The sequence below is a fragment of the Topomyia yanbarensis genome, chromosome 3 (genome assembly GCF_030247195.1).
Source record: "Topomyia yanbarensis strain Yona2022 chromosome 3, ASM3024719v1, whole genome shotgun sequence".
NCBI classification, from domain to species: Eukaryota; Metazoa; Arthropoda; class Insecta; order Diptera; family Culicidae; genus Topomyia; species Topomyia yanbarensis.
Window position 1 is genome coordinate 290,808,518 of NC_080672.1, and position 25,935 is coordinate 290,834,452.

At 36.7% G+C, this 25,935-nt stretch overlaps 1 protein-coding gene across 1 annotated transcript; it reads left to right on the top strand.

Annotated features, from left to right (window-relative positions):
- The first annotated feature begins 4,558 nt into the window (after positions 1 to 4,558).
- On the top strand, positions 4,559 to 24,966 carry LOC131688958 (forkhead box protein A2-A-like). Its single transcript, XM_058973619.1, has 3 exons — positions 4,559 to 4,851; positions 22,573 to 22,858; positions 23,900 to 24,966. Exons 1-3 carry the CDS (start codon positions 4,559 to 4,561, stop codon positions 24,755 to 24,757), a joined length of 1,437 nt encoding a protein of 478 aa, XP_058829602.1. The 3' UTR covers positions 24,758 to 24,966.
- Positions 24,967 to 25,935: the final 969 nt, after the last annotated feature.

Below are 25,935 nucleotides of genomic sequence, written 5' to 3' on the forward strand. Positions count from 1 at the left end.
CAGATGCAACAAATTTGTTGTCATGCTGACAGACGACGAAGTGCATCACGAATGTAGTGCGAGGGAACTGTCAGACAACATAAGTAAACAAACAACATAAAAAGGAAAGATAGAAAAACACCATTTTGAAAGTGATAGTAGTAGTATAGTAAAATACGTTGGAGTAAGAAATTAGAAGTTGTGAGCAAGGAAATTATTCGGATAGCGGATAGATCAAAGATTAAGCTGTACTTAAGAAACTAAGATCCAGAATATGTAAGTTTGTGAAACAATATAAAGCAGTGAATTAAAGCAACAAATTTATGACTAGATATGCGGAGGCAAACACTGGACAAATACGAACGGTACAGTTGAGATTATCAATTCCGAGATAAAACGAAGTAAGTGAACGTACAAATTAATTACTAAAACCGATAAAATGAAAAATGTGAATACTAAATTGTAGATAAATTGCGATAGACAGCGATAGAGGATGGAAAAGAGGAAGCTGTAAAGTAAGGAGAACAAACAATTGTGAGTAAGACAAATAATCGATTATTTACGGTAAATTAAAATAAAGTTATTTAGTTTGATCTGCACAGTAAAAAAAGGCGGAATCTTTTCGCCTGCCGTCCGAACACAAGTGATGGAAGGTTATCGATTACGAAGATTATGGGTCCCCGGCCGCCTCAGCGAGTAGTACTGCTGGCGCCCTCCTTACATAGCTAAGCATCCATTTTTGCTTGAGTTCCCAAGAATTGAAATCGCCTCCAGTGATTGCCGGTCTCTTATCAGAATCTTGTTAACCCTTTCTTGACCAACTTTTTTCTACCGCGTATAATAGGGTTCCAAAACTATTTTTCCTTAAAACTGTGGGCGTCATAAAACTAGCAAAACCGGTTTTATAAAGATAGGTGCTTGTTTCGCAGTGCTAGAAGCTGTTCAATATGTACCTTCCGATCTAGTTCATTTGCACGAAAAAGGTAGTTGTACGCAGTCCAAATTGGAACATTTTATTAGTTTTCAATATATTGCCACGCTATAAAAATTCACCATTAACAGAAAGTAACCCTGGCAGCACTGCTTCAGCGGAACCCAATCAGATTACTTGTAATAACTTCTGTTCTACTAACAATATTTATAACCGTTAGTGCTCAAATGAAAGATATTAGTCCCAGTTATTAGCCTTACGTGGTAAACATATGTTGTGTAAACCAAAAGTTATAGTCGTTTAGTAACGTGGTTATTCTTCAACAACATGGTCATGAAGGGGAAGGGTGCCATTTGATTTCTGAGCAGGAATCAATTGTTGAAGAGGAAATTGGAGAAGGGCATTATTGTGTTAAAGTTCACTGGAACTCAGAGAAAGATATTCATCAGAATTGAAAATAGGAACATGATTCTATCAGCATCTTGAATACATAATAATCTTCAGCAGAATTCTATTCTAAGAACGATTCCACCAGATCTCTAAGAAGCTTTTTTCTAGAATCCTGCATCAAAATTCAGAGAAAAATTCATAGAAATGCGGATAAGGATTCAATCGAAATTCTGAAATAGATTCCATTGGAATGCTAAGAAAACTTCGATCAGAATCCCAGAAAGTATCCAAACAGAATCCTGAGAAGGATGTCATCATTATCCCAAGACAGTGCCAGAAACCGACCGAACAAAGTAGGTATAATGACATTTTATATGTCAAAAAGGCCTGCAGTAACCGATATGTGTATTACGAGAAAAATGCACTTTTACACTGATAATATAAATTCGTAAATATAATGAAATTGATCATGCAACGCACGAGTTCATTCGTCGTTTTTTTGCAACGAAGTATTTTCGTGCATTGTAAATAGTAGGTTTCGTTCATTTCATGAACAAGAATGACCGCTTGGTGAACGAAATCTTTCGTAAATTTTATGCATTTAAAGTACATTGTATGAATGTTATCATTGATAACGACATTATTTTTCGGATCGGAGTCATTTTATTCGCATCTTAGGAGAATTTGGAAATACAAGCGTTTTACGAAAAAGTTCATTTTTGTTGTTTTCAAAAATGGTGGGGTAAACCCGACCGCCTATGTTTTTGGTTGATTTAGTACAGATATTACCCAAATTATATGGTTTTCAATGATAAATCAATGGATGTTATGTTATTGAATTGTAACATGAAGAAAATAAGATTCAATGTTAATCTTGGGATGTCAAAATCACGAGCAGTAGCACATAAAGATATTCCCATTTGCATCGGAGCAATTGCTCAAAGAATGCTATATTCATCACGTTTTTGTGTCGTTCGTTTGTAATTATAAACCATTGTGCAAAAAAATAATAAATAATGACAATAAAAATATATTTCAATTTGATAAGTAAACATTTTCTTAGCAAAAAAGCGGCCGGATTTACCTCACTGTTTAGAAGTCGGATTTGCCCCATCGCGTCATTTTTTATTACGATGCAATTAAAAAAAATATGAAAAAAGTTGGACTAAAATCATCTATGCACTTTGTAGGACTTTAATCAAAGAATTGAATTCCACTTACATTTTTTATGCGATCACTTTAACAATCAGAAATATCCTGTACTCAATGATGCACAAAAATCAAATCAAAAGTTGTAAAAACACACTCAATAATAACCTAAATTATTGTGGCTCAATCGCCACAATAATTTAGGTTATTATATGTTGGCTGTACACACTCAATTCGGCTCAATTTCAACAATTTCCCAACAGCTGTGTAATCAGCAAATTTAGAAACTAATATCTCAGTAAAGTGAGATTTGTTAGGTAATTTTCGGTGAAATATTTTTCAAGTATCAGCTATGAAACGTCACTTTTACTAAGATCTCAGCCAAAAAATTGTTCACCTAGATCTCAGCTGTTGAGATTTCGGCAAAGCTGAGATTCGACAGAAAAACTTAATTGTGTGGATGAACAATTTCTTCAAAACTCGTTCCAATCCGCGAAGGTCGATTCTAAATCTTGGTTTTTCTTCGCCACTTTGCTATTCTGCACCTTATGCTGATATGGCCCATATATAAGCTATTTTTGAGGTAGGCCAAAATTTGAGAGGAGGTTAATTCTAGACCTACGTTCCCCGAAAAAAGTTCTATTGTTCGCAATGATCTAATTACCACTATAATCAGACATTCTAACTGAAATTTGTTTTTTTTTTTCTAAAATTCAGGATAATCGAATCATTTTCCTCGGATAATCGAATCACGGATAATCGAATCCCCGGATAATCGAGTCCGACCTGTATTGCAAAACAGCGAATCTGCAGAGTCTTCACAAGTTCGTATTTTATAATAGTCCTGAGTAACTATTGAGATCCTCCGCCAGAATTTGAAATGGTTCCGAAATCACCATGCAAACATCTCTTCACCTCGACATCTAGCGAAATTAGCATCGCAGCATGTGTGTCCAATATCAAGAACAGTCACGCCTGCTTGATTTTGCAGCCATGCATGCGATGGTGGATACATCTAGCAAATACGTTTACTATATTCAGATTCATAGGGAAACGGACGCCCGACGTGCGAGGCAACACAAACACATATGCTCCTGTCCCTAATGGGAGAGGACGGTTTCGACCACGCGCGATCGCTGAATCGTGATCGCTGCCGCCATTGGGGAAAAGCGATTTTTCTTCTGCCGCTCTTCGCTCGATGAATTTTGTTTCAAAATAAACAAATGGGCGGAGCTATGGTGTGTCGGAACACTTTGTTCCAGCTGCTAGCAGCGGATTAGGGGCACCGCAAGGAGGCTGCTGAGCGCCGCCTTGAAGTGAGTCGATCGCCGATCCGTCGTTCGGCAAATGTGCCTTCGGGAGGAAGTCGTAAATGTTGCGAGATGCGGTGTATGGTTGAAGGAATTCGGAAAGATCGATTCACTCTGAAGGGCTTTTTGTATTTGTACATTGCAGAACAGTAGTACTTAGTTTTTATCAGGACGAAAAATATCGTAAATGATAATGAAAAAATTCACCACGTAGCAAAAAATAGTGACACGTCTTTTCCAAACGAAAGGTTTTCCTAATTGATACCACATCAGTGACTTAGCACTATCGAATTGTAAATTAGATTCTATAAAAAAAATAAAACGATGAATACAAACTTTTTCTCGAGTTACTCCGCAGCAACACATAACAAGGATATATCGCAGTACGGAGAAAAGTCGTAAAGAAAATAGTTATTATGTTTTCAAACAGGCAGTTCTGGCCGCACCCGGCCTGTAAGACACAGGCATAGTAGAAAGGCATATCGAACGGCGAGATTTTCCGACTTTTCGGAGTTTTGTTTTTATTACTCTCAATGTAGTGTAAAACATAAATAAAATGAGCTTTTAAACGGTGTGTTTATTGTGGCCGAGGAAAAGCGGGAGAGCGTGCGCGATCGGAATGGTGTTTCTGCTTTTGGCTTCTGTTAAACAAATAGATCTGGGTTTCCACATAGTCACAGGATCTTCACCGACGATCATTAGCTCAGTTGCTAATTGATTGCCGTCAGTGACGGGTGTACTGTGGATAGAATACGCACGCGCGACTTACTTTGCGACGGTGGTTTCGTTCCGGTCCCAAATGCTACCATACTCGTCGTATGCCGCCGCGTTGGATCAAATCCATAACCTCAATCAGGAGTTGTCGTTGTTTGCTCAGAATGGACGGTATTTTCCGTTGGACACAAATGCAAATGGGTTCGGAGCGCCATACTTCGGATTAAATCAGTGGTCGTTGCCGTTTTCATTTTTGAAGGCTGTCCATAGACCGGAAAAGCCCCCCTTTTCCTACATTGCCCTTATCGCGATGGCCATCAGTAGTGCACCCAACCAACGGCTGACGCTCAGTGGAATCTATAAATACATTATGGAAAAGTGAGTGATGATAACTAGTGTACATACAAAAAAAATTATAAGGGGACGTGTTGATAGTGTTTGACAAAAAAAATCCAATGCCGATTCCGGCAGATGCGAGTACAGTGTACAACTTCTTCAAAGAGATAATAAGATAATAGGCTACGACTTCTGGTTCAATAAGTTATTATACAATACTTAAGGGGAGCGTCTGGTGTAAAGTGCTTATAACGAAAGTTATTTTGTTTTAGGATTTTGAAGGCAAGGCAACAATAGATCTTTTGTGTATTGTTAGGATTGCTTTATACATTCATTGTATACGAAAACAGTCACACAGAGCCACACATTTGAGCGTTTCAAAAGTAGACTTCCAACCATGTTCAAGACGAGGAGCGCCGCGGCGAACACGATAACTCTCGAAAAAATTGTCTGATATGGGAAATTCATTAAGTTTTGTAAAGCTTAGACTTGTAATTAGTCGATGAACCACAAAAAATAGAAAAAAAGTTCGAGTTTCGGAAAATGGCTTCATGAAAACCGAAAAATCTCATATTTTACTGTAAAATTCGCTCATTTTTATTGAAATATGGAGAAATTTTATTTTCGGTTTGCTGTGGTTCATCGTCAGGCTACACATATTAGGCTTCCTCCTAAAAAAATCAAGTCATTTCAAGTAATTAGTTTTTGAGTTATCGAGTTCGCTAATTAAAAAAAATTGTAAAAGCTGTTTCGAGAAAAACGCTATTAAAGGGTGTCCCACATCAAATTGCGTCACGGAAAAAACGCTGTAGAAAATGACCCATTTGATATTTTCTCTTGAAAATTTGGGTAGAAGTAGTTTAGAGTGTATTGTTTACATTGTATTTATATCGCTGTCAGTTTATCGAAAATTGTTGCCGATAGATTGAAATCTGCGTGTGTTATAGCAAATACGCGGAATGCATGGTTGTTAAAAACAAAAGAAGTTCAGCGTGCCCACCAAGATTTCGGGACACCTTTCCAGAGGTTCAATACTAACAATTAAGCGGATAAAAAAGTTGATTTTTTTGTCCTCTACACCAGACGCCCCCTATAAGTATCTATATCGTTGGTGCAAATTTAATTTATCTGGATACTCTGGTTGATACTTCAATCAAGTTAACCGTGATATGCTAGTCATAAACCGAATTATGCAGCTAGGGACCATTCAAAAATTACGTAACGCGAAAATTGCACAAAATTGACTCTCCCCTCCTTCCATGTAACAAATAGGGATCTTTAATTTGGAAAAATTGTGCCAGTTTTTCATATGTATTGGTAGCGGGCGTCCTTACGAGTACACTCATATCATTCTTAAGCCTCAATTATTATTTTATGATTTTTAAATTAAAAAAAACCAAATTAAATTCAACCAGCAAACTGACAGTTGTCCTACTAAATGACGTATCTGCTAATATCTCGTTCGCCTCATCGTTAACCGGGACAGCACCCCACACAGCATGATCTGGTACTTTGTCAATCCGCTAGCAGCCTGCCATCCCAAGTTTAATCTGCAAACTATGGTAGATCTGATAAGGCAACCTATAGAGTCGTGCAAGTCTCATGGGATTGGATGTGTTATTGTCCTAAAAGGAAACAAACTAAAAAATATTTTTTTCAATAGTTTCGGGCCAACAAATTGAAAAAGGACTGAGATATTAACTCACGGTACTAATCTGCATCAGAATATGCCTTAACCCGCACACCCCTAAAGATCCCTATTGTTACAAATTTCTCTATCTCCTCACCCCTATTACGTAACAAATTTCTTGAAAAAAATTCTTATGTAACAACATGTTACGCATCGTTCTAGCTTACGAAGAAAATTGGGTAAAACCACATTTGCGCGAAAGGGCACAAAACCTAAATTAGTTATGGAATTGCATTTTTGGACTTTGTTTCATCAGAATCCGACACTAACTTAGTGACTGGACTAAGCTAGCACCGGATTGATACTATCTTAGTCCAGTCACTGTCGGATTCTGATGAGACGAAGTCGAAATGCAAATTCTGTAACTAATTTAATTTGCTTCACTATCCATCGCATTTCGGTAGGAAACAGAGCTAATGGAGGCGGTCTATTACTGTGCCTCGCTTAAATAATAGTCGTATTTATTGTGACGGAACGTCTAAACTTACCGCTGGAGCATTTTTTTTATATAATTGCTACCAAATATAAAGATATTAGTACTAACGTCAAAACCGAAACAACTGAAATACTTGATATTTTTGCAGTTTGCCTAATGTGAAGAAAACTCACGGATCAAATAAAATCTTTGCGATTTTATTCATAATGCGAGAAGGCACTTTCGTGAAGTCCTTAATTTGTGTTGAAATTAATCTAACGATAAAAACGAAAATTCCAACGAATAAATGAAGCTTTCAAGAATAAACATAAGTGTGCAACTTCTAATTATCCAGAAGAAAAAAAGTGTTCGAACCAATTTACACATAAGAGCACAACACCTAATTTATAAAAGTTGGGTTTGAATGTTTCGTGTTCCACTCGTCAGTAACTGACACCAACTTGCTACCAGTTAGACGTTATATCCAAACTAACGCCAAATTGGCGCCAGTTAAGACACTAAATCCAAACAGTTCACACAACATATGTGAGCGTCCAAAGCAGCTGGCTAGCTCAATTTCGGTAAAGGTAGCCAAATTTTTCACACCATCCATCCGTTCGTCCGTTATCTGATTGTATTCTATAGTAAATAATTCGTGGTACCCTGCGGTGATTGAAACTTACTGAAGTGTAGTGAATAACCTTCAAAACACCTATTATAGCTTTTCACTATCTCTCGTGCTTCAAGTAGTTGAAACTTGTTGAGAAGTTGGCACCAGTCCAGCAGCGATTTCGATTTGAAGTGAACCGAATGAACTATTATTGCCAATTTTAACTGAGGAGGCGATGGGTATAAATGTTGCATTGCCTTCCAGATTCTGTATCCTTTCTGAAACGTTAGCTTATAAACCCTGTGGGTATGTTGTGGAACCTTCTTTACTAAGTTTAGAATTCCAAATAATATATTTCGACGTCCTTCTTAAAGTAATAGCATGAACAACATTAATCTGTGACTCCTCAATTCTTAAATGTCTTTCCAAAACGATAGTTTGAACCTATCGCCATGATAATCCCAGTCTAATCAGTTTGTAATATTTTTCAAGGGTTGCCTTTTACACCATCCAGCCCTCTTCGATGCTGTTTCATTGCCACTTACCGAAAAACTAGATACAATGTATAGTAGGATCGACTATCAGAGAATATACCTACCTACCCAATTTCTTGCTTTGCTGTTCTTCGCTGGGAAAGTGAAGATAACTTTCCCGCAGTGCTCCTCCTGTGGCCGTATTCTGACCGAACACATCGTTTAGAAAAATAATCTTCGTCTCAATTGACGAAGAATGCTATCTGTCTGGTTTCTGCTGGGCTAGAATAGCTTGGCAGATACACTGCAGAAATACATAATGCATGATACAACAAAGGCAAAAGCGAGTACTGCAATCCGAATGATGAAGACCGTCTACTGTGTGCACATTCGAGAACGAAGGCGTTCGTGTGGATGAAATTGGAAAGTTTGAAGTTCATCTTGTAGTAGCTATCACTATGTTTTGGTTATGCAATTTTCGTATTGTTATCGATGTGTGTAACATTTCTTTTCGATTCTACGTAAATAAGATCAGAGCTTTCGGAAAAAGGTACGAATGGCTCTATCGGAATCTGATGTATAACCTTGCAAAACGAAACATTATAGGTTGATTTATTTATCTTTGATAAAAGAGGCGACAACAGGCTCTTGTTCTTTTTAATTTTCTCTATTGGTGCTATGTTCTTCAGTCTGCATGCTTTATGTAATTGCTTAATATAAGGTAAAGCGCCTGTTTTCACCCTATTAGGGATGGTGCCTCATTAATACAAAAATTACTCGATGGAATGCGTACAAATTGCCATCAACACTCAACAGCTTTGCTTCGTTGTTAAGAGTCAATATAAAACACAAATGCCCCGAAAACGAAGAAATGCTCGTATTTGAGCGCAACTAAAACTCGAATCGAGTGCCCCTATTGTTACCCTATCATTTGACTCAATGCGTTGAACAAAGATGGCAGACGATGCTCTAACCACCGGCTTCAAATGGGTAGGATGATATTATAACATTGGCGAAAATAGGCTCATTACCCTAGGTGCATTGAAAATCACACCTTGAACTAAGAATTTACAAATCTATATTTAAAAATTACATTTATGAATCTTTTCTGGGTACCTGGGAACTGCGGAATTGAAGGCAACGAAAAAGTAGACTTACTAGCAAGAAATGGATCATCATAATTATTCCTAGGACCTGAACCATTTTGTGGGGTCTCAGAATGCACCATAAAATTGGAATTAAAGAACTAGGAAAGATCAACTATAGATAACATTTGGAGAAATACTACTACCGCCCGACAATCTAAAAGATTTATTTCACCAAAGAAAATTTATAACTCAGCGACTGCTTAGTACATCTAAAAAAGATTTATATACGTTCAGCGGTTTAGTAACAGGACACTGCCACTGAGTAAATATCACCTTAAGCAGCTAGGCACAGTAGAAGATGATACCTATCGCTTCTGTAACCTAGATAGGGAGACCTCAGAATATTTGATGTGTAACTGTGCAGCACTTTTCCACAAAAGGAGCAAATGTTTCGATAAGGGGGTAACACCCTCCCCCCTGAGATGTATGGACGACTGCACCCGGTAAAGCGGGCCCGCCACAATAGATCAAAACACTGGTCGCAGTGGAATATGTACCCGACAAAGGAAAAAAACAATTGTTTAATTGAAACCTTTGAGCTCAGCTAACAGACGTTTGGGCTCGACTCGAAACGTGTGTAAATACCCACTACTGAAATTTTGAAAAATCCGACGTCGTAAATACGTATGGCAAACGTTTGTAGATGACGCAGTGATCGATGCATTGCAGTTAGAGTGCAGCTGTCAAATACGTGTAGCAAACAGTTGCGCAGATGGCAATAGCGAAACACGGATTTCCAACGTTTATCAATTTAAAAGTTTACACAGGTTTTTGAAGAAATATTGTTCTAGCCTAAACGTCTGTTATCTGTGTTTTGAGATAATAGAGTGCAATCACCGTGTTTCTGAATTTTACCTTTAACGAATCTATTTTTGTTTTATTCCTCAGAATTTTACACGTTCAATAAGATACATTTTATGAAAATTGATTGAAGAATAATAGAGATATATGCATGAGAAAATGATAAAATTTAATATGACTGACAAAAAGCCCTATAACCCCAACTTCTCGTATTCGGACTAAGGTCAAAAGGGTTCCGTTCGATTTCTGAGATTTTTTCACATTAGAAAAACTACAAAATATGTATGATTTGCATCACGGAGCAGAAAAATCTTTAAAAATAGGGGATTTTGGGGCCAAAATGACCCAGTACCTTACTTTCCCGTATTTTTCCAGAAACAAGTATATCTCCATTCAAATACTAAGATTATTTTCTTCCAAAAGAGGTATAAATTTTAATTTTCTGATTGCTACTTTAAAAGTTGTTGCATTTAATGTATTTTTCCTCCATATTTTCCCATAGTACCAATTTCAAAAAATTTAAAGCGAGGTGGGCGGGGGTCTAAAATTGTCCAAATGATGTGAAATTTGGCATCTGAGCTTACTTTGACATTTGTCACAATATGAGAGGGGGGCCCTTTGAGAATTCAAAAAAAAAAATTTTTTGCAATGCCCTAATGCTCAATACAATCGTGGAAATGAATATTACATGCTCAGTACGATTTGCACATACATACAATGGATCGACAGACACGATCTTGAGATACTATGTGATACTGAAACATCGCTTGAAACCAGCGGTGGATCATCTAGAAAGATCCGGGAGGTTTGGGTCCTGCCGAAAATTTTCAACTTGTTAAGAAATTTTAAACTAGTTTTAATTTTAAAGTAGCAAACCCTCACTGCATACTATGATTGACGATTTTTAGAGTGATTGCAATACCTTTCTATATGAAAAGGCAAAAATGTATCAAAGTCCAAAAAAGTCAATTTTTGTCAAACATTATTTTCTTCGAGTTTACATCATATCTCAATGTTTCATGCATTTTAAAGTCATTTTGTATCAAAAATACAAATTTGATTTTGAAAATTTTTCATTTCAGTTTATATGGGAATTTACTGTGTGATTGCACTCTTCAACTCGTAACTCCGGAACCGGAAGTCCAATCAATAAAAAAACCAATAGCAGCCGATGGGAAGGTTGTACCTTTCATTTGAGACTAACTTTGTGCAAATCGGTCTAGCCATCTTTGAGAAACATAGGTCACATTTTTTTCCACACACACATACACACACAGACCGGGTCCGGGATTAGATTGACGAATTTTAGAGTGAATGAGAAAGGCAACATTTTTAGCAAATGTTGAAAATTATGCATTTTTTTTGGTGAGCAGCTCTATGTTTCATAGACATTAAATCAATTTTAACTTCGCTTCCTATTAAATAAAACCCTTATTACAGTACATCTCTACAAAAGCGAGCTCAATTTGAAAAGAAATCTGAGGATTATGATTAATTACAGAACTCTGGAATTTTCTATTGGAATGTTTTCAGGCAGGAATTTGATATTGATGCAATTAGACAACTGTGAAATCAAGACCAATAGATCAGTTACATACCAGGACCCCATTCCGACAATTTATCAAAAGTCCTCATGATGTTTATAACAACAGGTTATCAATGTACGGATCAGATAATTGTTATTGTAATATTGAATTAAATCAGTCAGCATTAATAAATTTTCAACTTCAATCCTTTTTTTGTGTGGGGTAGGGGGGGGGGGGTAGGTATGGTGTTACACCCCAAAACCTTCTCTTGGCTACGCCGTTGCTTGGAGTTATTTAGTTCGCTTTTAATTTTCCGATATGTATGAACATTTTTGCACTGATAAGTTATCAAGTTCCTTTCAGACAACTTGGAATTGTTTGGTGATTATTTCTAGCGGTTGTAGATAGAAAAATGAAATACAAAATTCGTTTTATCGAAATAATGTTTGGCTTATTTCAATGGATTATTGCTATATTGAACAATAAATAGGCGACAAAGAGTAACCCACAAACAACAAGCCATAACTTTTAAAGTATTCGAAATATGTATTTGATGTCATCAGTAAAGTTATTCGCAAAAGTAAGAGCTACAAATTTGCTGAAATCATCATTTCGATATAATCACTTTCAAGAAAATTTGTGAAAATATCTCATTCATAGGGGGATTAATCAGCAAAAGCACAATACCAACAGAAAGGGCATATTGCCTCCATTAAATTCTCCGAAGATACTATTGACCTAAAATAAGCCGTTTTGGCGTTAATAATAGATTACATGTTTTTGGTCATATTTTTGGCAATGGGAAATGATAAAAATCTTTCGTCCGCATTTAATGCTAAATATCTCTTTTGATAATAGTCCAAATTCAACAATCTAAAGCTTGTTCGAAAGGTATTCGTATAAGTTGCCTAAAAATATATAAAGTGTTAATATATGTTGTCAATTTCGGCAGAAAATTTATAAAAATTGCAGAAAACGCCATTTTTACACGTTCAAACATTCATATCTTGGAAACTAAATATCAGAAACAAAAACAAACTTCGAAACTAAACATCAGAACAATAAAATTGGTTTGGATAAGATCGGTTCAGCCATTGCTGAGAAACACGAATGAGAGTTTGTCCGTTACATACATTCATACATACACGAATACTCAACGTTTCTCATTTGTCGTTGACCGATTACGCATGTTTCTGGCTGTCTTCCAAAGAGTACTCATTGAAGTCTCTTTTGGCACGCTGTGAATATAGTGGCGCCAATAACCTCTTTGCTTTAATGAGGCTTTTTAGGCCTGCGCTCAAGTGAGGTATATTCAACATGAAGCTCTTGCTTGCCTTCTCGACGCCAATTGTAGTATACATCCGACTTTTTACTTTTTTATGTATAGAATTCGCTCAAACTTTCAAGATTTTTTCCGAGGCCCGGAGGGCCGAGTCTTATATACCAATCGACTCAGCTCGACGATTTGGGACAATGTCTGTGTGTGTGTCTGTGTGTGTATGTAACGGACAAATTCTCATTCGTGTTTCTCAGCGATGGCTGAACCGATCTTATTCAAACCAATTTTAAATGAAAGAACTAAAAACAGTAAGAACGCTATTAATTTGTTTTTGATTCTGATGTTTAGTTTCCAAGATATGAATGTTTGAATGCGTAAAAATAGCGCTTTTTGCAGTTTTTTTGAATTAGCTGCCGAAATTGACAATATAGATTAAAAATTTATATGTTTTTAGACAGCTTTAACGAATACCTTTCGAACAAGCTATAGATTGTTGAAATCGGACTTTTATCAAAAGAGATATTTAACATTGAATACGGACGAAAGATTTTTATCATTTCCCATTGCTAGAAATATGACCAAAAACATGTAATCTATTATTAACGCCAAAACGGCTTATTTTAGGTCAATAGTATCTTCGGAGAATTTAATGGAGGCAATATGCCCTTTCTTTTGGTATTGTGCTTTTGCTAATTAATCCCACTATGAGTGAGATATTTTCACAAATTTTCGTGAGAGTGATTATATCGAAATGATGCCTTTGCCAGCAAATTTGTAGCTCTTACTTTTGCGAATAACTTTACTGAAGACTTCAAATATCTATTTTGAATACTTTAAAAGTTATGGCTTGCTGTTTGTGGATTACTCTTTGTCGCCTAATAATTGTTCAATATAGTAATAATCCATTGAAATAAGCCAAACATCATTTCGATAAAACGAATTTTGTATTTCATTTTTCTATCTACAACCGCTAGAAATAATCACCAAACACTTCCAAGTTGTCTGAAAGGAACTTGATAACTTATCAGTACAAAAATGTTCATTTGTGCGAACCTTCTGACTTTTTTTTTTTCTAACTTATAACCATCGTATCGATCTGAAACATATCGGAAAATGAAAAGCGAAATAAATAACTCCAAGCAACGGCGTAGCCAAGAGAAGGTTTTGGGGTTTAACACCATACAACCCCCTCCCCCACACCCAAAAAAAATATTGGATTGAAGTTGAAAATTTATTGATGCAGACTGATTTTATTCAATATTACAATAACAATTATCCGATCCGTACATTGATAACCTGTTGTTGTAAACATCATGAGGACTTTTGATAAATTGTCGGAATGGGGTCCTGATATGTAACTGATCTATTGGTCTGGTTTTCACAGTTGTCTAATTGCATCAATATCAAATTCCTGCCTGAAAACATTCCAATAGAAAATTCCAGAGTTCTGTAATCAATCATAATCCTCAGATTTATTTTCAAATTGAGCTCGTTTTTGTAGAGATGTGCTGTAATAAGGGTCTTTATTTAATAGGAAGCGATGTTGAAATTGATTTAATGTCTATGAAACATAGAACTGCTCACCAAAAAATGCATAACTTTCAACATTTGCTAAAAATGTTTTTGCCTTTCTCATTCACTCTAAAATTCGTCAATCTAATCCCGACCCGGAGGGCCGACTGTCATATGCCAATCGACTCAGTTCGTCGAGATCGGAAAATGTCTGTGTATGTATGTGTGCGTATGTGAAAAAAAATGTGACCTCTGTTTCTCAGAGATGGCTGGACCGATTTGCACAAAGTTAGTCTCAAATGAAAGGTGCAACCTTCCCATCGGCTGCTATTGAATTTTTTATTGATTGGACTTCCGGTTCCGTAGTTACCAGTTGAAGACTGCAATCACACAGCAAATTCCCATATAAACTGAAATTAACCCTCAAAAAGGCAACCGGGTCCCAGAGGCCCGGCACGTTACAATTTTTTAGTTACAAAAAAATGTGTATGCAGTATAAGCTTGGGCATGGAAATTTTGATAAGTACCTTTGAAATCTATAACAAAAATAAAAAATTGTGAAATTTTCATCGATGGAGTCATGCGCAGCTATGTTTGAATTTTTTACATGCACAAAAAGGCAAGCCGGGCCTGGCAGGCCCGGTGTGCATGCAACATTTACTAGGAATACCACGGGTTTTATACATTAATATTTATCCGAAAAAAACATTTTGATGAGTTCATCTTCATATTAGCAGGAATTTTTTTCATGTTTTGATTGATTTTATCTTTTTACCTTTTCTTATAAGAAAAAAATCTTGAAAGTTTGAGCGAATTCTATACATTTCTTGTAAAGAAATGTAAAAATAGCATACGATAATGACGTGTGTCATATTTTGTATTTTTGATGCCAAATGACTTTAAAATGTATGAAACATTGAGATGTTTGACAAAAATTGACTTCTTTGGACTTTGGTACATTTTTGCCTTTCTCATATAGAAAGGTTATGCAATCACTCTAAAAATCGACAATCATACCGGCCCGGAGGGAGTATACAGTGAGGGGTTGCTACTTTAAAATTAAAACTAGTTTAAAATTTCTTAACAAGTTGAAAATTTTCGGCAAGACCTGGGCCTCCCGGATCTTTCTCCATGATCATCCGCTGTTTTCAAGCGATGTTTCAGTATCACACAGTATTTCAAGATCGTGGCTGTCGATCCATTGTATGTATGTGCAAATCGCACTGGACATGTGATATTCATTTCCACCATTGTATTGAACATAACCAGCCATGGAATCGTAGTCTGGACAAATGAGACAAGCACAATTGCACCACTAGGTGGATTAAAACAGGTTTTTATTTTGGGAATGCGTCGAGTTGAGACGAAAACGTAATATGATTAATAGGATAACACTTTCCGAATGTAGAGAGAAATTTATGAAAAATGACGATTTCCATTCGACTCTAGCAGGTTCTGATCGATTTTTATGAGCATTTGATTTTTGTTGTATGACCAATTATATGTATAGGTCAAATGTTTAAAAACAGTAATTTAAGGTCAAGATAGCATCATTTTGAAAACGCCAATTTCGGAGGTTTAGTATCTTCGATGAGTTTTACAAACATTAAACAGCGCATCATTTGATAAAATAATTTTGACGGTATATCGTCCAAAAAGTATTTATGGTGAATTTTCTCAGGTTAATATTCATGACTACAATAAAGTCTCAACAAATTCGCTAAAGACACGAACTCTGTTACTATTTTCTGAAAAATTAATACTGCATAATTTTAAAACTTCAAAAATTACGGTTTCGGATTTATGCCGTTTGGACAGTATGATCGATTTTCACCAAACCCCCACCAATTGTAAAATTGGTATTGTAAAAAACGTAAGGGCGATACTTCAATGCTGATTGGTGGGACCGAAAAAGTAAACAATCGCCAAAGGGGCGATACTATCATCTTGTCAATTTTAATTTAAAAATTTAAAATACTTCATGAAGTTTTGGGTTTCGATCACTGAATCATGCAATCTAGGATGTAAAAAACACAATAGTTCTTAAATAAGAAATAAAACCAAGTCTGGAAATATTCACTGTTGATTTTCTTTGAATGGTGTCACTGCTAGTGTCGCTTTTTTCAAGAAAAAGCGTTGATTTCTTAGTTCTCAGTCGCGTTGGAAATTTTAGTAAAGTATAAACTTCAAATCGATTAAAAAAAATTCGATTTTTTTGGCTCAGTACAATATACATAACTTCTTTAGGAAAATTCAGTTTTCCCACCACAATGCATTTATTGAGGAATTTAGATATTTTATTAACAGAGCATTAGCAATAATTCGTTTGTATGTCTATTTTATGGGTCATTTTTTCGCTTTCCCATTGATTTGGTTTGAGATTTCTAGCACTGATGTTGTCCTATGCTGATTTGAGCGATTCTGTGAGTCCTGCCACTATCCCATGCAGTATGTGTTATCAAAAACATCGCGAAGCATCAAGTTCTAAATGTTTCCAAACAATATAATATCCGAAGAAAGTGATAAGAGTTATAAGAAATGTCTCATCACACTGTTAGGTGGATTAAAAGCGTTTTTTCATACAATTCTGACTAGCACTCTTTGTTTCACCCGATGGTGGAGGGCGTGCTTGAAAGGTGCTTTCACGAAAATGCTTGGTCTGAACTTCAACTGCGCTGTCCTGAAAAGTATCTGACGAGGAAGCTATACTCGTCCAAAGGTGACAACACTGCAGTAGACTCAATTGTCCTTGCTGCCGTTTCTGAATATTTCTTCCAGTCGATATTACGTGTAAGATCATACGAGATATCTACTGGCTCCGCTGGACTAGGTCCATTGGTAATAGAACTAGCGATTGGCAAATGGTCGCTACCGTGAGGGTCTTGAATTACTTTCCAAGTACAATTGAGCGACAGTGAGTTCAAGCACAGAGATAGATCCAACCTGCTTTCTCGAGCTGAACTCTTGTGCCTTCCTCAGTGTTCAGGATAGCCATGCTGAACTCATCACACAGGTCGGAAATGAGACCACGTTATACCTTTGAGCTGCTGGAAGTTTAACGGAACTCTTGGTGGGATAAAAACTGATGCAACGGTCTCTTCCATTGATCTGTATTTGACAGGCTACCACTTCAGTACCTGTGAAGGCAGGGGGGTTCACTCTGTAAAAGGAGTAACATTTTCGTATTCCCAAAAGTACTCCTCCATGATAATCGTCTCTGTCTAGTCTAATAATATTAAAGTCACGAAAACTCAAATTATGATCGGGCCGAAGCCAAGTTTCCGAAATTGCAAAAAACGGCACTATGAGTGTGGTGCAGAAGTTGTTGGAATGTGTCTAATTTTGGGATGAGGCTCCTACTCTTCCACTGTATAATGACGGTATCCTTAATACTGTTCGACGTATTAGCCATCGAAACTGATTAGTGAAGATAGGAGGGGCCATTTAGCGACTAGTTGCTTAGCTAACTTGCTAATAGTTGGGATCCATGCAGAGATAATATTCTAGAGTTGCGCCGGAATTTCAAAAACGTTGAAAATCCATTCCACAATTGTTTTAAAGGAGATCAGACCTGTTTCAGTCTTGTTCCCCTGCTGGGGTCCAGTGCTGCGGTCTTTCTTTTCAGTTGGGAGACTTGGAAAGTTTTTGCCTTGAATTTGAAAACCAGGGACTACTAGTTTATTAGTCGATGGTTGCTTTGAGGTAGATGGCTTGGCCAGTACCGTCCCGTTTTTACGTGGAAGTTTCTGGGACGGCTGCACTTCTTTTCCTTTTGGCACCAAGAGTAGGTACATAATCAGTGTCCCCATCCGAGCTACTACCATCATATTCAGGTAAATCTGAAAAAGTGTTTTTCAAATCTTCTGCCGATGACTGGCAAACGATTTGTCCTATTCGATTTTCTGCTTTCCTTGTTATTCACACACTCATGCAGTGTGTGAATCAATTATATTTCATTCCTGAAAAACTCGATTATTGATTATAAATGTTACATTCCTGTCCATTCAAATAGGTACATCGTGGTCGTTTTTGCCTTTCTCATAAAGAAAGGATATGCAATCACTCTGAAAAACGACTTTTTAACCGAGGCCCGGAGGGCCGAGCCTCATATACCATTCGACTCAGTTCGTCGAAATTGACAAATGTCTGTATGTGTGTATGTGTGTGTGTTTTCAAAACTCACTCACTTTTCTCAGAGATGGCTGAACCGAATCTTGATTTCAAATGAAAGGTATAACGCTCCCATAAGCTGCTATTGAATTTTTTGTCGATCGGACTTCCGGTTCCGGAGTTACGGGTTGAAGAGTGCGGTCACCCAGCAAATTCCCAAATAAAATGGTAACACCATGACGTCCAAATGGTGTAATACATACAAAAAAGGGTGCAAAATAACTCGGATTTGCGGGTCTAGATGACTAATGATAATTCTAAGCAGCTTTGACCACATTGGCCACCTATGACGGCTCTTGATGCCACCAGGTACTTTCCAAGTTCGTAAGTTAATCTTACACCTTTTTCTCAGGGAATTCTTGACCGATTTTTATAAAGATGGTTTCAAATGAAAGATACAATACTCCCATGGAATGTTATTGAATTTCATTCGTGTCTGACATTTGGTTCCGGAGTTACAGGTTGTTTATTGCGACCACATAGGAATTTGTTTATATGGTGCAATCGTAATACTTCAAAGGTTAAAAATCCATTTCTATTTGCAAGTCTAGATAACATCATTTCTATTTACAAGACTAGATCACTGATGGCCAATCAAACATTCTTTGAATATAATGTCCACTATGAACAGTTCCGAAATTTTCGGGTTCTGGACGTATTCCAGAATTAGTCACATCGATTACACGGTGATGACTGAACCGATTTTCACAAACCAAATCTCAAATGGTGGGTATAATATGCGGTTGGGTGTTGCATACTTCATCAGCCCCCTCTCAGCTTCCCCTCACACCATCTCTTTCTACGTCAACTCTCCCCCCCTCCCTCCCCGCTGACCTACATTCTCATCATCCGCCATATACATTTTTAGAGAATTTCGTCCCATAGCCATATATTATAAGTGAATTTGGAGTCGCTCAGCTCAAATTTGATATCGAAAAGATCAGATCAATTCATCTTATAGTGATGAATTGATTTTGTCACACATTTTATGATATAAGTTCTGCCAATGGTTAGTAATGAATACGAATGAGAACATAAATAAACTATCTGATTTCATTACCGTCAATTCGGTTCTTGCGGATTAGATTTCACCGTACTTTAGTGAACTGTAAGTTTCTTTTACTACAAATTTTATATTAGATGAGAGAATCTATCGACATTCTTACTATTCTTACTATAACTTTCAGCTATCAACTCGGTATCGTTTGTTGGTTTTAATCGACGATTTTATTAATTGTGTGCTTAGGGTATCAATTCGGTGGATTTCTTAGCTGTATTTTCGATTTAGGTATAACACTTTTTTTCATTTTAACGACATTTAATTAGCTAGAGATTACTGGGTGGGGAAAGTTATGAAAATTTAGAGCCCTAGTACTCCAGACGCCTTTCTACTATTTATGCGCAAATTAATAAGTATTGATGCCTTGTTAGCTTAGTGTCGACTATCAGAGATAGTACTTCATCAGCTTTTAACTTCGCAAATTCTGTAGCATAAGCACTCAAGTTAACTAGATTTTCATAATATCCATAATAACTATAACTTGCATCAACTTTAGACAATTTTAATGCAGTGAAGATCCGTTTTAGTGAGTTTTAGGTTGTTAAAACGGGGATATTGACAAAATCGGGACATATATTTTTCTATCTTTTTAACAAACCGAAGCTCTTAACATATTCTTCTTTGGTCCCTAGATATAGCTTCATATCCCTTTCTGATTATTTAGTATAAATTTCGCTTAATAGGGTAGGCAGCGCAAAATTTAATATAAAATTAAAATTAGGATTTTTTTCATATTAAGGATCTCTAAGATATGAAAAATATGCTCCAGAAAAAATTTACTCGAATTCGATTTGGTTCGTCTGCTAGAGCTCATCAAACTACCAACTATCAATTTTCATATGAGGCTGACAAAATCGTGGGCTGATAGCGGGTCTTCACTATAATCTATCAATCGTACAATGTAATGGTACATGACAACAATGTTCCATAAATACTTTCTCGTCTCATTGCGACTGTACTCTCCGCAATATAGATCTTTGTCACACACGTCCATAGCGAAATAGTCCATTGTTTTTTCAAATTGATGTTCTTTGGGTGTTTCAAACAATTCGAATAATTAAAAATCATATTCGATTTTGTTCTGTATGCTTTCGTCCATTTCTAGACAACCAGTTTATAAAAGGGGCAAATGAGTTATTTTAACTCTTCAATCTTTTCCTAATACACTAGTTATAACATTATTTATTACTTGTATGGACTTGTCAGCTTTCAGATTCGTCCAAATCTGAAAAAATCAGATCCGCTCAGATTTCGAAATATATATGTTAGTTAATTGTCAGCTAATAATTTTTGCTGAATTAATACTATCATTGTTAGAAGTACTATTCGAACAGCATCATCTTGAATATAATCTAACATGCTTACCATGTTCTTGAAAAAATATTTATACAGCAAAACTAAAATGATGAGCAGTCAACCGTTTGGCGAAGCTACAACCTGAATAAAGATTTCACGAACAGTACTACTTTCATTAGTTGATACCTCAAATCAATCGACCTATCAAATACGTCATTACGAAACAAATCTACTCTGCAATACAAATATGAAATTAGTTTGGTTTGGAAATATAAGCGATTTTTGGCTTTCTTATATACATATTAGGAAATCACTTCAAAAATCGACCTGCCATTTGAGTCCCAGAGGGCCAAGTGTCACATACTATTCGATTCAAATCGTCGAGACCGCAAAATGTCTGTGGATGCATGTGTGTATCAAATAAAGCCGCTCAATTTTCTTAGAGATAGCTGAACCGATTTGCACAAACTTATTTTCAAATGAACGGTTCTAACGCTCCCACAAGCTGCTATTGCATTTTTTGTTGATCCTACTTCGGATTCCGGAATTATGGGCTGAAGACTGCAGCCACATAGCAAATTCCTATATAAACTTGCAACATGAAGATGTTCAAATGATGCAATACATATTGAAACGGATTTAACATTACTTGGATTAGTGGGCCTAGATCCCTAAAGACCAATCAAAGTAGTTTTGGACATATTGGCCACCACTTAGGGGGGTGGAGGTAGCGTAGTTGGTAAATCGATTGCCTTGTACCCAGCTCACCTGGGTTCAATTCCCAACCCCGCACATAGGGTTAGAGATTTCTCTAAAGATATTTCTCAAACCCGACAAAGAGGCGAATGACCCTAAGGTTAGAACCTTTATAATCAAAACAAAAAAAATATTGGCCACCTATGACGGTTCTTGATACTCTCGGGTAACTATCAAAGTTCGTATGATAATATCACACCTATTTCTCAGCAAATTCTTAACTGATTTTCACAAACTTGATTTCAAATGATAAATACAATACACCCATTGACTGCTATTGAATTTCATTCAGATCTGACTTTTGATTCCGGAGTTACTACGGTTACATAGGAATTTAAACCGAACTAAGGTACCGGGCATATTCCAGAATTAAAGTCACATCGGATTCGGTGATGACTGAATACATTTTCACCAACTAGGCCTCTCTGACATCCTCTTTTACAGGTATAATCTCTTTCCCCTCCCACTGCATTCCAAAATATGTTATACGAAGACAACATTTAATTCATGCTGATTTATCCACTTAAATATTATATTTTTTGTTCCAAGGACGTCATCGTCAACATGTTGCTCATCAGGTTCGTGGCACTCGTGCCCTTGTAAATATGTGCAAAGTGTAATAAGAATGTAATAGGCATTTTCACAAATATATTGAATATAACTTGCTATTGGATAAATGAGAAAGGCACAATTACACCATTAGGTGGATTAAAATAGGTTTTTAAAGAAACATTATTTTTTGTTCTTTTTTTGTGGTTTTTGTTGCCTGTAGGTCGCCTGTAGGTCATGTTGTTTGATCATAGGACATTTTCCTTTCTGCGGTTTACGGGATCGTTTCATACAAACAGGTGTCCACTGTATCAAATGAACAGTCCACACCACATGCATAGAAAGTCTGGCGATTGTCACCAATGTATTTGTAACAACAATATTTTTATCATATTAAAAACGAAGCTCTTGAACATAAATATATTTTCAATAAGCTAAATATCTTACAAACACTCACAATAAATAAATTTCGTTCCAGCTTTCCATACTACCGGGAAAACAAACAGGGCTGGCAAAACTCCATTCGACACAACCTGTCGCTGAACGATTGCTTCATAAAGGTACCCCGGGATAAATCATGCTCAGCCGGTGGTAAATCTGGTGGCAACGACGATCCTAGTACGGTTGGTGCTGCTGGTAACGGTAAGGGAAGCTACTGGATGTTGGACCCGTCCGCCAACGATATGTTCGAACAGGGCAACTATCGACGACGGAGAACGCGTCGCCAGCGAAATGCGAAAATTATCCTGAACGGTCACTTTCAGGTTAGTAGTTTATGGTATCCAAATTCACTTAGATAACGGATGAAAAAAGGGAAGAAAGGAAAAGCAAACCAAATCTTACATGTAAGATCATTTAAGATTTGGTTTGCTTTTCCTTTCTTATATTTCGCAATTACAATTTCAAATCAGAATCTTATTCACGAATCGGATATATTTTTCTCTTTAGTTATATTGTAAATGGTTCTTTCCACGTCAGATTTACAACCAAAATTTTAATTCCTTTCAAATTTTTTTCTTGCATTCTTTAGCTTAAAATAATTGACACGTATTTTTGGCTGAATATGATATTTTTTCAAGTTATTAGTTTTTGAACTTTTGAAGTTCATAAAAATTGAATTTTTTTATTCATTGATAACTCGGAAACGATATATGGAAAAAATATTAAATAAAAAAAAGTTGCGTTTTTAATTGAGCTTACCGAAAAAAAATGAAAAAAATATTTTTGGTTATATAACTTTTATGAAATTTGAAATTATTTTAAACAAATTGAATTCTTTAAAGTTGGATCATTTACTATTTTCTTTAAATATAAGGAATCGTGTTAAAAATATTGTCTAAAAATTTAGGAGTGGCTATCAAAATACTTTGCGAGATATTACAATTATAAACTTAAAGCAAGACAATTCTACACTGAACACCCAGTGATAGGCCTGTTCTAATTGAAGTATCTCGTAAAGGTAACCACGATTGGTATGAGGGAGCATGTGTTTTCACTGGAAAGCACGCGTGTTTTGTGTTGTGTGTGAAATATATTATGTTAACACTGAGCTTTGGGCTACGAGACAAATGTTGGAATGTTCAATAAAATTTACATAAGACAGCCATAAAATATGACTTTTAACCTGCCAGAATACTTTTAGGTGATTTATTATCTTGGAACAGTTTATTCGCCAAATTTGAAACTTTTCACCTCCGTGTCCAATAGCGAAAAATCCAATTTTAGATCTCATCTAAGTGGAACATCAGTATATATTTTTCTCCACTTCTAACGATACTTCCGCTTATTTTTTTCCATCTCTCCAGACATCACCGTTCTCGGTGGCTTTTTCCGCGTCGTCAACAGCGGCAGTGGCAGCCGCCACAGCAGAATTCATTAAAACAACAGCATCGGTGGACGATTTTCATCATCTGATAGGCGGCCACAATTTGGAGGCAAACTGTTACCCCGGGGTACCAGGTGGCCAATCCATGCTGTCGCTATCGGGTACTGCATTACCTGGTGGTACGGTGCTGGAAACTTCGTCGTCTTCATGTCATTCCACGCAATCGACGTGTTCCCCACCGCTACAAAATGAGCAGCAACTGAATCGTCACCATCATCGGCTCTACCAGGACCGACATCAAGAGCAACAATCAGCTTCAGGTGGTCTGGCCATTTCGACAAATGAAAACATGAAACGAGATTTTGATGAAGTAACCGATAGCGGTAGTTTAACGGGCTTCCCTGTGGCGGACTGTGAAGGATTCCAGCTGGCAAGCGGCAGAACGCTAGGTGATTCTACCAGTAAAAAACTCGCGCGGGCTGCAGATAATTATGTAGATAATTTTCAATCGAATTTCCCTTCTCTGGATGCATTCCTGGGCGAACTGAACACGGTTAAGTTAAAAACCTTAACGAACGCCACAGGCAGCCATTCAGAAGATGAAAATCACCGTAACTGGCGCCAGTTTTCCGATGGGGTCGAGTTTCCAGAAGAGAATTTTCCTGGTCGAGGAGATGTAAGCAGCTCGCAGCAGGTAGAACCACAACTGAATCACAGGCTGGTAAAATGTGGTAGTAATTCCGAACCCAGCATGGGGTCACCAAGTGGCTTTCGAGTAAAAAGCAGTGGATTAAAGTCGAGTGATTTTACCATCGAGAGTATTATGCGGAAACAGTGAACATATTCTCAATGCAGATTATTCGAACGGAGTGGAGTGAATTTAGATAATTTAAGAGAAGGGAAATTGTATAATAGTTCATCAAAATAGACAAATGAGTAAACTACTAGATTAGTAATGTCTGAATCACTGTATTCGTTTCTCGTTGGTGGTGCGGTTATCATGTTAAGCTTTTGAAGTAACACTTGTCATATGTATAATTGAATAAAAAATTGGTGCATTTCTTATTCGTTTTTTTTTATTTTTCCATCACATTCATTTGACTAGGGAAATAATAAATTTTGATATTTTATAGGAAAGATTTTTAATTTAAAAAACGCTTTTATTCCACCCAAGAGTATGATTAGACATTTCTCATAACTCTTATCATTCTCTTCGGATATTATATCGATTTAGAACATTTAGAACTTGATATTTCGCGATGTTTTTGATAAAGGGCCGTTCATATACCACGTGGACAGAAATACGTCGGTTTTCGAGCCCCTCCTCTCCCTTCGTGGACAAGCGTGGACAATCTTTGTACCCCTACCCCCCTGCTCACGATGTCCACGTGGACTTTTCCCATTGTTTGACCGGTAATTTCATAAAAGTGTTTTAAATTCCAGGAAATCATGGATTTTTCCAATGCACTACTATGATGTTGAATGTTATCCGAAAAACATACATTTCGTTTAAACTTTGTTCACCGATTTTTTTTTGAATTTTGTAAAAATATCTCCTTTTTAACAAAATTGTCAAACCCAAAAAATAATGGGAGTTAACCTACAGATGATCGATTCTAATGTTTCTGAGAGTAAAATTGTGTGATGACAGATAATGGTGGTGCAAATTTGTTTTACATTCTTGAACTGGACAAAATCAGTAAGAGTCCACGTGGACAATTCTTGCACCCCTACCCGCCTCTCTATGGATAGGCGTGAACTTTGTCGTACCCCCTAACCTCCCCTCAACTGTCCACGCGGTATATGGACGGCCCCTAACATATACTATGGATAGTGGCAGGACTCAGAGAATCTCTCAAATCAGCATAGGACAACCAGGGTTGCCACCTTGAAATCTGTATTTTTTCGTTAGAATATCTGTAAATCTGTATCGCTGAACTAAAAATCTGTATTAAAAATCGGTATGAAGAATTTACTATAATCTTGAATAGTTTTTTTTTAATATTTCGGTTTTGG

Excerpts from the sequence above, each read along its gene's own strand:
- LOC131688958 (XM_058973619.1), top strand. The coding sequence starts at position 4,559 with ATGCTACCATACTCGTCGTATGCCGCCGCGTTGGATCAAATCCATAAC. Across the intron at positions 4,852-22,572 it reads TATAAATACATTATGGAAAA|CTTTCCATACTACCGGGAAA; the intron begins GTGAGTGATGAT and ends ATTTCGTTCCAG. Across the intron at positions 22,859-23,899 it reads TCCTGAACGGTCACTTTCAG|ACATCACCGTTCTCGGTGGC; the intron begins GTTAGTAGTTTA and ends CCATCTCTCCAG.